Here is a 13,785-nt window from a genome sequence, read left to right on the forward strand (position 1 = left end):
TTTTGGTCTGTTTCTCCCTTTAGTTCTGTTAGTAATTGCTTTACGTATTTCGGGGCTCCCTGATTGTGAGCATAGATATTAATAAGTGTTATGTCTTCTTGGTGCAGGATTCCCTTTATTATTATGAAGTGTCCCTCAGTATCTTTCTTTACCTTTTTTAGTTTGAGGTCTGTTTCATCTGTTATTAGTACTACTACTTTCGCTTTTCTCTGGATGCATTTGCTTGAAACATCATTTTCCACCCTTTCACTTTGAGTCTATATTTGTCTTTGGAGCTGAGATGTGTCTCTTGGAGGCAGCGTATGGTTGGGTTTTGTTTTTTGATACAATCTGCAACTCTGTGCCTTTTTATTGGTGAGTGCAGTCTATTTACATTTAGGGTGATTATTGAAATATGAGGTCTTCTTATAGCCATTTTCTCTTTTGCTTTCTAGTATCTCAGTGTTTCCATTGCTTCCTTGTCCTTGTATTTCTGTTTTCTTTATTTTGGTTGGGTTTTGTGGGCTTTCCCTCTGTTCTTCTTGTTTTATGTTATATACTTCAGTTCTGAATCTTTGGTCCGTGGTTACCATTATGAATATGTAAAGGATAATTACATATATACAGTCATCCATTTTCTTCTGCACATGCCTTATCTCCATTGCCCTTTGCGAATTTGGATCTTTGAATCCTTTCCTTTTCAATCATGTTATCTCAATTTGTTCCTATGTATGCTGAACATTCATTACTGTCTTGCTACAGCAAATCTCTTCTTATTGTTTAAGCTTTTAATGCTCTGTTCTTAGTAAAGATTTCACTCCTCTGCTTCTGTCTGCCTGCTAGTTACTTTACTCCTAATTATGTATTTTTATTGTCATTTTGTTTTAGGTGAGTTGAACCCTTTCAGTATTTCCTGTAATGTAGGCCTTGTAGTGGAGAATTCTCTCAATTTTTATATGTCTGGAAAAGTCTTTATTTCTCCTTCATATCTAATTGAGAGCTTTGCTGGATACATTATTCTTGTCTGGTAGTTCCTTTCATTTAATAGTTTGAATATTTGATTCCATTTCCTTGTGGCTTATAAGGTTTGTACTGAGAAGTCCGATGATAATCTAATGGGTTTTCCTTTATAGGTTATCGTCTTCTTTTCCCTGGCTGCTCTGAGATTTCTTTATTTGTCTTTAGGGTTTTCTGTATGTAATGTTATGTCATCCGTGAATAGAGATAATTTACTTCTTCCTTTACAATTTAGATACCTTTTTTTCCCTTGCCTAATTGCCTTGGCTAGGTCTTTTAGTACTGTGTTCAATAGAAGTCTTGAGAGGTGCCATCCTGCCTTGTACCTAATCTTAGAGGAAAACTTTTCAGTTTCTTGCCGTTGAGTATGATGTTAGCTGTGAGTTTTGCATATATGGGCTTTATTATGTTGAGGTAATTTTCTCCTACTCCTAGTGTGTTGAGTTTTAAATTATAAAAGAGTGTTGAATTTTGTCACATGCTTTTCTGCATCTGTTGATTTGATCATATGATTTGTATCTTTCATTTTGATGTAGCATTTCATTTTAATTGATTTCTTTTTGTGTTGAACCATTCTTGCACCCCAGGGATGAATCTCACTTGGTTGTGGTGTATGATCCTCTTAATATACTATTGAATTCTTTTTTGCTAGTATTTTGTTGAGGATTTTCGCATCTATATTTATTAATGCCATTGTTCTGTAGTTTTCTTATAATATCATTGGTTGGCTTTGGTATTACTTACTATAAGCATTTATAGTTTTAAATTCCCCTCTTAGTACTGCTTTGGCTACATCCCATAAGTTTTGGTATGTTGTGTTTTCATTTGTCTCAAGATATTTTTAAATTTCTTTCTTGCTTTCTTTTTCAACCCATTGGATGTTCAGAGTGGTTTGTTTAATTTCCACATATTTGTGAATTTTCCAGTTTTCTTTCTGCCATTGATTTTTTTTTTTAATATCCTAAATTGTTTATCAGGTAAGAATTTTACAAACTTATATTGGCAGTAATAGTGGAGCTGGAGAGTATTGCACCTTTTCCAAGCTTCAGGGTGAACACCACCAGTAGTACAGGGGAACTTGTGGCCCTTGCCAAAGCCACGGCTCATTACAGCCCTAGCATATCCCTGTCCTTGTGGACTGGCCTGGTGATCCACTGGGTGTCAGGATTCCATCTGATAGCTTTATGGAATGGATCAATGGGGAGAACCTCAAAGAAATTGTATGTGGAATCTTTACCAACCCAGTAAGAATTCAGTGCTTTCAGAGCCCCACAGTGGTGTCCAGCTCACTCCGCGGCAACAGACTGAAGGCTTTGAGCAAACTTTAGCTGATTAACACCATGGTGGACAGGCTTGCTGTAGGTTGCACCCTTAGGAACTGAGCGTTTGTGGCCACCATGATGCACACAAATCCAATATATGACTTAATCTTGCTTGGCCTTGTATCCCAGCCTGCATGCTTTATCAGGCTGGTTGGAGTGAGAGACCCTGTGGAGTGCAGAGAGCTGGCGGTACTGCCAGCAGTGCACCCTGAGAAGAAAGCATGTTACATAGTACTGCTTCTTTCTCCATAGCTCCTGGATGTGCTTGTAAGTGCCCATCTTGGCTTACCTGATGACTGCAGCCAAACGGAAAGGCTGCTGTTGATTTCTGGTTTCATTCCATTGTGGTCAGAAAAGATATTAGGTCTGATTTCTGTAGTCTTAAAATTGTTAAGGCTTGTTTTGTGACCTAACATGTAATCTGTCATGGAGAATTATCTATATGCATTGAGAAGAGTGTGTATTCTGCTGCTGTTAAGTGGAGTGTTCTTATATGTCTTTTAGGGCCATTTCCTCTGTGGTGTTTTTCAAGCCTGTTGTTTTCTTATTTTTATGTTGTTGAAAGTGGGGTATTGAAGTCTCCTACTATTAACTGTATTGCTGTTTACTTCATCCTTTACTTCTGTCAATATTTGCTTTATATGTTTATGTACTCTGATGTTGGGTGCATATATATATGATTACTATATCTTCTTGGTGGATTGACTCTTTTATTATTATATAATTTCCTTCTTTGTCTTTTGTGACCATTTTTGACTTAAAGTGTATTTTGTCTGATATAAGAATAGCTGCCGTTCCCCCACCCCCGTCTTTGCTTACTGTTTGCACAGAATATCTTTTTTATCCCTTCACTTTCAGCCAATATATATCCTTAAATTTAAAGTAACTGTGTAATAGACAGCATATAGTGGGTTCTTGATTATTTTTTTAAAAATCAACTACTTTATCTTTTGAGGAATTTAATCCATTTACATTTAAATTATTTATTGATAGGATAGAATTTACTATTGCTGTCTTATTGTTTCTGAGTGTCTTTTAGGTCTTTTGTTTCTCTTTTTCTCTCTTGCTGTCTTCTTTTATGTATCTATTTTTAATGTAGTGACATGCTTTGATTCCTTTCTCATATCTTCCATAGGTATTTTTATTGTGGTTACCATGGGGCTTAGATAAAAGATCTTACAGTGATAACAATCTATTTTAAGCTGATAACAGCTTAACTTTAATCAATACCCTGGCCCCCTCTGCACCCCAGTACTTTTTTGACTCAACTAAGTCATTCTAATTTTTTGTACGTAAGTTTCCTTTTATATAAAAATAGGGATAATCTATTCTGTTAACCCAGGGGTTCTCAAAGTATGGATCGCACAGCCATAGAGGATCCCTGAGACTTTTTCCAAGGGGTCAATATGATCAGAACTATTTCCAAAACAATTCTAAGATGTTATCTGTCTTTGCACTATGTTGACATTTGTAATAGTGGTAGAAAGGCAATTGTAGGAAAACCTGCTGGCATTGAACCAAATTGTACTAGTAGTCATTGTGTGCTACCAGTAAAACTAAGTGCCTGCTTTACTTAAGGGGGTCTTTGGAAAAGTAGATAATTAATTTTATTAAATGATATGCGTGACACATGGGAAATATGCAGAAGCACTTCTGCATACTACATGTGTAGTTGATTATTTTTTTGAGTTCAGTTAGCTGCTTTTTAAATGGAATACCATTTTTACTCGTAAGAATGACTACAGACAAACTATGGTTATTCAGCTTGGATATTTGGCAGACATTTTTTTTGGAAATGAATGAAGTGAACTTGTCATTTAATGGAAAACAGTTGACAATATTTTTGCCCAGAGTAAAATTTAAGCTTTTCAAGTGAAAATTCCAATTTAGGAAACTTGTATTCACCACTGTGTGCTTTGACAGATTTAAGGAATTTCTGATAAGGTCATTGGTGATTGTATCGATGTGATTCCTTTTTCTATACTATATGGCAGTGGTCCCCAACCTTTTTGGCACCAGGGACTGGTTTCGTGAAAGACAACTTTTCCACGGACCAGAGTGGCAGGAGGTGGTTTTGGAATGATTCAAGCGCATTACATTTATTGTGCATTTTGTTCCTGTTATTATTACATTGTAATACATAATGAAATAATTATACAACTCACTATAATGCAGAATCAGTGCGAGCCCTGAGCTTGTTTTCCTGCAACTAGACGGTCTTATCTGGGGGTGATGCGAGACAGTGACAGCCTAAGTGTGTTCTTATGTCCAGTCTACTCCATAATCTCGTTTTGGTTGCTGTCATTGCAGAAAATCCTGCTTTACAAAGATAGAATGTTGGAAATGGAAACAGGCTTTTCAGTGCTTTTGTGGCAAGCTCAGGATATTCCACCTTGACTTTAATCCAGAACGTATGGAGGTTTGCAGTTGTCTCAAATATACTTTTAAGGCCACAGTCATTTGCGATCTCAGATCCTTTTCTAGCACGGACAAAGTCGATTCACCTGGCTATTCCCCAATGGGTTGCAGATCCATTCCTTCCCAGTTTGGGGATCTTTTGTGATTGGGAAGTAATGCTCAAACTCTTTTGAAAGCTGAGATAAGTGATCATGCACCAGCTAGGAGAAAGAAGGCCTGACTCAGTCTCTTTCAAAATCTCTGCTAATGTTTGAAACATGTCAAAAATTCCAGTGTTCATTTATCACCCTCATAATTCCAATTTGGCTTTGAATGTAAGCCAGTTTATCTGCTGACTTGAACACAGTTGTCATTCTCCCTTGAAATGACTTGAGTTGGTTAAGCAGTTTGAATATGTCACACAAGTCAGCAAGTTTTGTGACTCATTCTGTGTCACTGAAATTTGCTGCCAGCAGTGACTTTTTCCAAAAGAAATGTCTGGAGTGGTTCTCAGTAACTCAGAAACTCTGGCCAGTGATCTACCTTTAGAAAGCCATCTCACATCTGTGTAGAAGAGAAGACGTGTGCTCTGCGTCCATCTCCTCAGAGAGCTGCACGAACAGATGTGAGTTAAGGGCCTGTACTTTAATGTGGTGGATAATTTTAATCACATCCTGCAAAGCGTTAAGTTCAGGTGACATTTTTCAACTAGCTAGCATTTCTCTATGGGTGACACAGTGTGTAGACTCACATTCAGAGGTGACCTCTTTGACTTGAGTAGTGGAACCAGAAAGCCGTCCGGTCATGGCAGCCACTTCATCTGAGCATATACTGACACAAAATGACCAATTCAGTTTTCCTGATACATAATCATTCAAAGACTGGGATAGTTCTGCAGCTGTGGTGTGGGCTGGCAACAAAAGTGTACACAGCATATCCTCATGCACATCCTCCTGAAAAATATATCACACAAAAACAAGCATGTTGCCTTGTTGTCAATGTTGGTAGACTCGTCATTCTGGATTGCGTACCACAGTGACTCATTAATCTTCTCTAACAGTTGTGCCTCAATACCCTCTGCTATTTCATCAGTTCCTCTAGTTATGGTGCTAGCTGAAAGAGGAACAGTGCTGCCTTTTGAACAGCAGCTTCTCCTAAAAGTTCACTACAAATGTCCTTAGCAGCAGGCAGGATCAACTCTTCACCAATAGTAAAGGGCTTCTTAGCATTTAGCAATGCAGTTAGACACTAAGAATGATGCTCTCAGTGCAGACACATTTGATGAAGTGGTGGCCTTTAATAATTGCTTCTATTTTTCATGTTCACACTTTTTTCTTTTGAAAAACTCCAGAGACTTGTCTTTTAATGCAGGTGCTTGGTTTCCATGTGACGAAGCAGTTTTGACGGATTCATGGCTTTGTTGGATAGCCGGTCACCACATATTATACAAAGTGGGCTTGGAGAATGTGAATCACCTGTTGCAGTGAACCTGTAATTTAAGTAGGACTCTTGGTATTTTCTTTTTAATGCAGCTGTCTTTTTGTTGGCAGTCTTACTCTGCTGTCTCACCATTGGGTCTTTCTCCTTTTCAAAGAAGCTTCCCAGTGATATTTGTTTTTTACTCATCTAGCTAGGGTTAGTTTGTGGCTGAGATAAGTGCACAGTGCGGGAAGGAGGCACGGATGAAAGTGGTAAATAAAATAATGCATGGGCTACACATAGACTAAAATAACTGTTGGATTCTGACTTAAAGCCTGCCACCAGATACAGCTTAATTGTCACTTGCCACTCACTACAGATTTTTGATATGTCTGCAAGCAATTGATTTATTATGGTCTCTGTGCAGTCAAACCTCTTTGCTAATGTTAATCTGTATTTGCAGCTGCTCCCCAGCACTAGCAACACCGCCTCAGCTCCACCTCAGATTATCAGACATTAGATTCTCATAAGGAACGTGCAACCTAGATCCCTCACATGTGCAGTTCACAATAGGGTTTGCTCTCTTATTCTAATGCCTGATGATCTGACGTGGAGCTGAAGCAGTGATGCTGGCTAGCACTGGGGAGTGGCTACAAATACAGATGAAGCTTCACTGGCTCGCCCACTGCTCACCACCTTGCTGTGCAGCCCAGTTCCTAACAGGCCAAGTACTGGTAACAGGTCGTGGCTAGTGGGTTTGGGTCCCCTGCTACATGATGGAGTGTATCGACATTTAGAAGATAAGTCAGTGAACCATTATTTTCCAAAATATTTGAAAATATCTGATACTATAAAATCATTCATGAGTAAAATATTCATTAACCGTGGGAGATAGACCAGTGGATTTTAATGTAACAGAATACAACAAGTTCATTGATACAGTTTCTACATTCTAACTAACCTTTAAGAAACTATTACTTATCAAGTTTTGGTGTGTTATCAAAGCATATATCCACAATTATCTCAAAAAGCTATTAAAATATTCCTTTTCCCAACTATACACCTCTGAGGCCTAATTTTCTTAATATGTATAAAAGAAATCCGTTTCCCTGTTTACAACACTTCTGATACCAAATGTGCGTGTTTCCTATACCACGCAATTCTTCAGTTCTCTGTGAACAGTAATTGGGCATCATATAGTTTAATTCATTCTGACATTACTTGGAGCTAGTGCAGACCCCACAGGTTAAGGGCTCAGTCTCAGAAGACTGCCCCCACCACCACTTCAGATGCCAGTTGCAAGTTCTAAGTTGTTACCTGTAATTCTTGCCACCCAGCTATAAATCAGGGGTTCTCACAACCCATTCCTCTTGTTCAGTAATTTGCTATAATGGCTCATAGAACTTAGGGAAACACTTTACTTATGTTTACTGGTTTATTTTAAAGGATATTATAAAGTACACAAATGAAAAACCAGATGAAGAGGTACAGACGGCAAGATCCAGAAGGGTTTTATGTATAGGAGCTTCTATCTCTGTGGAGTTTGGGTGTGCTACCCTTCTGGTACACGGATGCATTTACCAACACGGAAACTCTGAACTACTTCATTGAGGGTTTTTATGGTTCTACTATATGAGCATGATTAATTAAATCATTGACCATTAGTGAATAATTTGATGATTCCCAGCTCCTCTACTTTCCTAAGAGGTCAGGAAGTAGGGCTGAAAGTTCCAATGCTTTAATCACATGATTGGTTCCTCTAGCAACCAGCCTTCATTCTGCCAGTCACCTCATTACTGTAAACTTCCCTATGGTTGAATTGTAAGGGGTTTAAAGGGGCTTGAAAGGGGCTTATAAATAACAGAAGATGCTTATATCGCCCCTACCACTCAGGAAATTCCCAGGGTTTTAGAAGCTCTGTGCCAGGAACCAGGATGAAGACTATATATTTATATTTTTCTTATTATATCTTATATATTGTGAAGTATATCACAATAAACTTCAACCAAGACAAAATAGCACAGCAGATTGAATACTTAAGCAGATATGAGAGTCCAATAGTTTGCTATTGACAAATGTAAAATAATGACCTCACTAATTTTTTCAGTTAGCAAAATAGTTATTTTCTATTTAAAAATTTTGTTTATGTTAACTTCTAACAGATTTAATATTGTTAATAATTTTTTTCATTTTAACTTCTAATAACTTAATATCTATAAATAAAACTCACATAAACAGAAGCTCTTTAGCGTCCTCAGTAATTTTTAAGATTTCAAAGTCCTGAGACCAAAAAGTTTGAGATTCATTGTTTTAACCTAGGTTTTGAAGGTCGAATAAATGTAGTATTCATGAATGTGAAAACATTTTGTAAAATATTTAAAACTTAAATTTATAAATAATTTTTGGGCTCCTATTGTTATATTGCTATGCACATCCTTCAAGTTTGGACTTTGAAGCAGAGACGTGGAAAGAAAACATGCATAAATTATTGCTATTAGCTTAGGCGAGGAGTGGAGGGGGTAATTCACATATAACTCTGCTGTTCTATAAACCAAACAGTGAAAAAGCAATAGAATGATGAGGCTTGTTTTGTTCCAAATATATGTACACACACACACACACACACACACACACACACGCACGTTTATAATTACAAATACAAATATATATTTGTACGTATGTGTGTGCACACATCTATGTGCTTGGGCACACAGCAAACTAAACCTTGCTATTCAGGAACATAGTCCATTACTAGGTCAAGTTGTGTTTTGATTTTTGAAGTTGTCCCCTTCTTCCTTTGCAGGTATAGAACAAGATGCAGTGAATACTTTTACCAAATATATATCTCCAGATGCTGCTAAACCAATACCAATAACAGAAGCAATGAGAAATGACATCATAGGTAAGCAGTGCTTGAAGCTTTGACAAAATAAAATGCCTATTTTTGGTTACTAATTTAAGAGAATTTTTTATGAACATGGAATTTAATATATCCTTTCCTAATCTATTTTCAGAGTACTTTATTACATATGATTGTAGTTCACTTACGAACTTTTTCTCATATATTGGACCCAAATTCTTAGACTTTGACTTGAATAACAATAGCAGAAAGAGCAGTAATAGCACACATTTAGTGAGTACTTCCCAGGTCCCAGACAATATTCTAAGCTGTTTCCATGAATAAACTCATTTAACCTTCCAAAGAACCTTGCAGCATGAATACGGTTATTATTTTATATGACAAAACTGAAGCACAGAGAGGGTTAATAATTTGTCCAATGTAACACAGCTCAGAAATGGCAGTCAGGATTTGAAATCAGACCCCTACACACTAGCATGCTACTTGGCAATCTCTTTTGTCCTCATCCCCCTGCCCAAAAAATGCTAGAATAGAAAAATCAAAGTGCTAGTAATAAGAGTCAACAAACATTTCAGGAAATTATTACCATCGTATATACATATATGTATGTGTATACTGAGTCACAAATATATTTCTGTGTAAATATAGTAAAATAAAAAGGTTGAAAGCTTTAACTGTTGCATCAGAAAGACCTTGGGTGCACCTGTAATCACAGATAAAATGTATCTGTTGAACAAATATTGTCGTTAAGTCTTAGTTCTAAGTTTTATATTTTTATTACAAAAATTTAGTATTTTTGACATATGAAATATAGCATGTTATTCTACTCCTAGCAGATTCTTTCCAGCATGGGGTTCTTTCAGTCTTTACTGCACTCATAGGAGACAGTGAAACCGCCTCCATTCTCAGCTGTGGTTCTTAAATTCGCTCACCATGCTTTATAACAGTGAACAACTAATTGTTGGCTATTTTGGGGTCCATCAGATGCTGCCCCCATTGTTTTCCTTTTCTTTCTCTCACACAGATACCTATAACACATAGGTCTTACTGACTCTTGGTGGTTTGTCCTTATCTGCTTGTATTTTGGGAGTTTTACCAAGTTTTGTTGCAAATTTTGTTGTGGGTTTTTGATTTTTCTATGTTGTTCCTCTATTTTTTTTATGTGAGAATTTGTTGCTACCATCTTCCAGACTTCCCTAGACTGAATGTTCTTAATAATACAACTGGCGTGTACTAACTGATTAGAATTTGGCTATTTGAGGAATTGGTTGGCTAGTGATTCCTTTGGGCATTTGTTTGTACCTCTTGGTAACCAAATTGGGGTAGGGGAGAAAAGGAGAGAGTTTTGAGCCAAATAATTTATTTAAGAATGAAATGTGACTGCAATTCTAATTTTCCTTTTCTTATATTTTGTCAAATTAATGATATAATTCCATGAGGGGAAAAATATTATGAAGGATCAAGTTGATAAGATTTAGTGATCAAGAGATCCAAGAAAATTTCTATCCCATTGTCTATTATTACGCATTTTAAAATGTTAATTACCTCTATGTCTTTACCAGTCACTTCTCCTCTTTGAGCCTCATTCTTCTGAATCCTGCTTTAATTATTTGTCTCCTATTACAGTGGTAACATTTTAATATAGCTGTACTTTAAGTGAGTTACAGTTTGAAGAGGTCTCCACTTTAGCTATTTTTATTCTGTATCCCTCTTGCCTAGTTTTATCGTAAATGTTATTCGTGTGTTTTCGGTGTTGCTGTCTACTTACTGTTTTTATGTGAGGATTCAGAATGACCCTAAAACTATGCTTCTACTCCCTCTTCCTTCTTCTGCAAATCCTTGAAGTGGTGAAATTTTAAAAATACTTTGCAGGTACAACTGACAGAATTCTGTTGGTGGCTTGGAAGTTAGTGGTGTGAGAGGAAAAAAAGGAATCAAGCATGACTGAATACCTGGAAGAGTGAAATTACCAATTATAAGATAAGGAGGATTTTGAGTGTAATGGCTTATGGGGAAAATCAAGAGTTTGGGTTTTAGACATCCAAATGGTGAATGTCAAGTAGGCAGTCGGACATTTGCTTTAGGAGTTGATGAGAGATGTATAGGTTGGAGATACATGTTTGGAAGTCATCAGCTTATAGATGGGTTTAGAGTCATGAAACTGGATTACAATGGGAATGAGTGTAATATGTGAAAGCAAGAGGTCTAAAGACTGAATTCTGGGGCTGGCCTAACATTTAGAAGTCTGTCAGTTGAGGAAGAACTGGCAAAGGAGACTTAAAAGTAACAGCCAGTAGTAGTAATGTAGGCCTTCCTATATCACTATGTATCAAGAAGCCAAGTGAAAAATGTTTCTGGGAGGAAGGGAGTGATTAAAGATGTTAAATCATGCTGAAAGGGTTAAATAAGATGAATAGTAGGAATGGAATGAATTTGGCAACCTGATGGGCATCTGGGCCACTGGTCATCTTAATTACAGTGGACTTTCAAGGACAAGAACTTAATTGGAATCTTAAGAGAGAATAGGAGGAGAATGAAGACAGCAGGTATGGGCAAAGCATTTTGCACTAAAGATGAGCTGGAAGGGGATGTTAAAGGACAGTGGTTTTTGTTTTTAGGGTGACATGTTATAAACATATAAGGTGTATAATAGCATACAAACAAGTATATATGCACAGTGTACAAAAAGCGTATAAAGCTGGTGAGAGTAAGGCAATAGTAAAAAATTTAATGCAGGAGAAGGGGACAACTTCTATAAGAAAGAAGTCTTGAGGGAAAAGAGGATGGGCTCATTGCTCAAATAGAGGGTTGTTCAGGTAGGAGCAAGGACAGTTCATCTGTATAACAGGAGAGAGTGCAGAGTACATGGGTAGAGATGCAGGTGGGTTGGTAGATATGGTGGGAAGTGATAGAAGTAATTTTCTGATAGCTTCTATTGTCTTAGTGAAGTAGGAAGCAAAGTCATCAGCAAAGAGAACAGAACGTTTAAGAAGGGAGGAGAAGATATGCCATGTGTTGTCTAGAAAAATGTCAGAGTAAATGGACCAGGAAACTATAGTAGGATTCTTAGGTTTCATTAATGTCCCATTAAGGTCATGAACTTAAAGTGAAACCGATTATTATGGTTGTATGGTTTTTTCTAGTCGTGTTTACTAGTTTAACAGCTTGTTGATGTCTTACAGTGACTTTAGGCAATTTTTAATTTTAGCACATTTTATGTTTTAAAATTCCTATTGAATAACATTTTGATAAAATTTTTTACAGATAAACCTTTTCATAAATCTATAATTCTTTAGGTTACAGTCCTAGAAATAGAATTGCTGATTGAAAGGGTATGTTCATTTTGAAAGCTTATGCTAGAAACTGTAAAATGTCCTTCTAGAAAGATACATCAGTTTATATTCCAACTAACACTAGTGTCAATTTTCCCATGCCCTTGCTCAAGTGTATATATCGTTAAACAATAAGAAATATGGATTGTTAAAACACTTTTATGCTAATTTCCTAGACAAAAGTTGGAATGTCTTATTCTAATCTATAATTATATTTACTTATTTGTTCTTTTGTGAATTATCTTTTCATATTTGCTCATTTTTCTTTCAGGATATTTCTTGTTAGTTTGTAAGAACTCTTGATATATGAATAATAATCTGTCATATATAGAGTAAACTGTCATACATGCTGCAAATTTTTTTATCCTAATTTGCCTTTTCATTTGGTTTTTGGGGTGTTTTACTGTATAGAAATAATTTATGCTAAAACTTTTGGTTTCTCCTTTTGCATGTATGCTTACAAAGACTTTCTCTACCTCAAAATCAGCTGTTCACCTGTGTTTTCTCTTAGTTCCATTTAAAACCTAATTTACATGCCTTTACAGTTATTTCCTATTTTCATTCACAAATGTGTACATTTTCTATCAATAGAAATTTAATTATTTACTATTTCTTTAATTATTTAATTATTTACCAGCAAAGATTTGTGGAGAAGATGGACAGGTGGACCCCAACTGTTTTGTTTTGGCACAGTCCATAGTCTTTAGTGCAATGGAGCAAGAGTAAGTTAATTTCATAATTTCACATTTTGTATTCTTGAGAATTTGTGTTCAGTGTTAGGAATGGGCTTCATTCAAATAAAAACAAACTGTCTTTGAGGATTTAAGTATTTCGAAAGTTTACAGGATCTCAGGCATACTCAGGCTGTCTTGGTTAATGATTTCTTTTAAATGTAAATTGAGAACTCTATTAAAAATAAAACAAGTTTTTATTTTGAATCTTTTTTTATTTTGAATCTTAATATTTCCTAAGTTAAAATAATTTGTTTTTAATTCTGAAGTCATTTGGGTATAATTGTGACTATTAGAATTGGTTTATTGATTTAAAACAGTGCATGTCTTCAGATGAATATCCTAATTTGTTAGTGCATGCTTTAAGCTTAATGCATGCCATATTACTAAATCTACATAGATTTGTTGAACTGCCTTCAAGTGGTTTTTTTTTTTTTATTAATTACTGCTGCATGCCCTTAAAAAATCTACATATGTATTCTTTCATTTAACATTTATGAAAAGGGTGCTTTGTGCAAAGCACTCTTAGATATAGGTCCTGCCTTGAAGTTATAGCCTAATAAGAGAAATAGGGCATGCTCTTTTGTTACTGTAATATACGGTAGGATGTGTTAAATATCAGAGGAGATTTACAAAGTCATTATGAGGTGGGAGAGATTACAACATGTTGACCAAGCTTTTAAGAAACAATAAACACAATATGGAAAGAGTATATTTTTCCCAGTTAA

The 13,785-nt window shown here is 36.1% G+C and overlaps 1 protein-coding gene and 1 pseudogene across 2 annotated transcripts in view; one reads left to right on the top strand and one right to left on the bottom strand.

Annotated features, from left to right (window-relative positions):
* Nucleotides 1-2,881, bottom strand: part of LOC102887153 — a 15,473-nt pseudogene extending 12,592 nt beyond the window's left edge.
* AKAP10 (A-kinase anchoring protein 10) overlaps nucleotides 1-13,785 on the top strand; it is an 81,816-nt gene that overhangs the window by 30,777 nt on the left and 37,254 nt on the right. For both annotated transcript variants that reach the window (XR_003045303.1, XM_006908415.3), the window contains exons 5-6: nucleotides 8,938-9,036; nucleotides 12,964-13,048. Coding sequence is in view for 1 of the 2 variants with exons in the window: in XM_006908415.3 (XP_006908477.1) it covers nucleotides 8,938-9,036; nucleotides 12,964-13,048 (184 nt within the window). In the remaining variant the exon portion in view is untranslated. The remainder of the gene's footprint in view (nucleotides 1-8,937; nucleotides 9,037-12,963; nucleotides 13,049-13,785) is intronic.

This window comes from Pteropus alecto, unplaced genomic scaffold (assembly GCF_000325575.1).
Source record: "Pteropus alecto unplaced genomic scaffold, ASM32557v1 scaffold52, whole genome shotgun sequence".
NCBI lineage: Eukaryota > Metazoa > Chordata > Mammalia > Chiroptera > Pteropodidae > Pteropus > Pteropus alecto.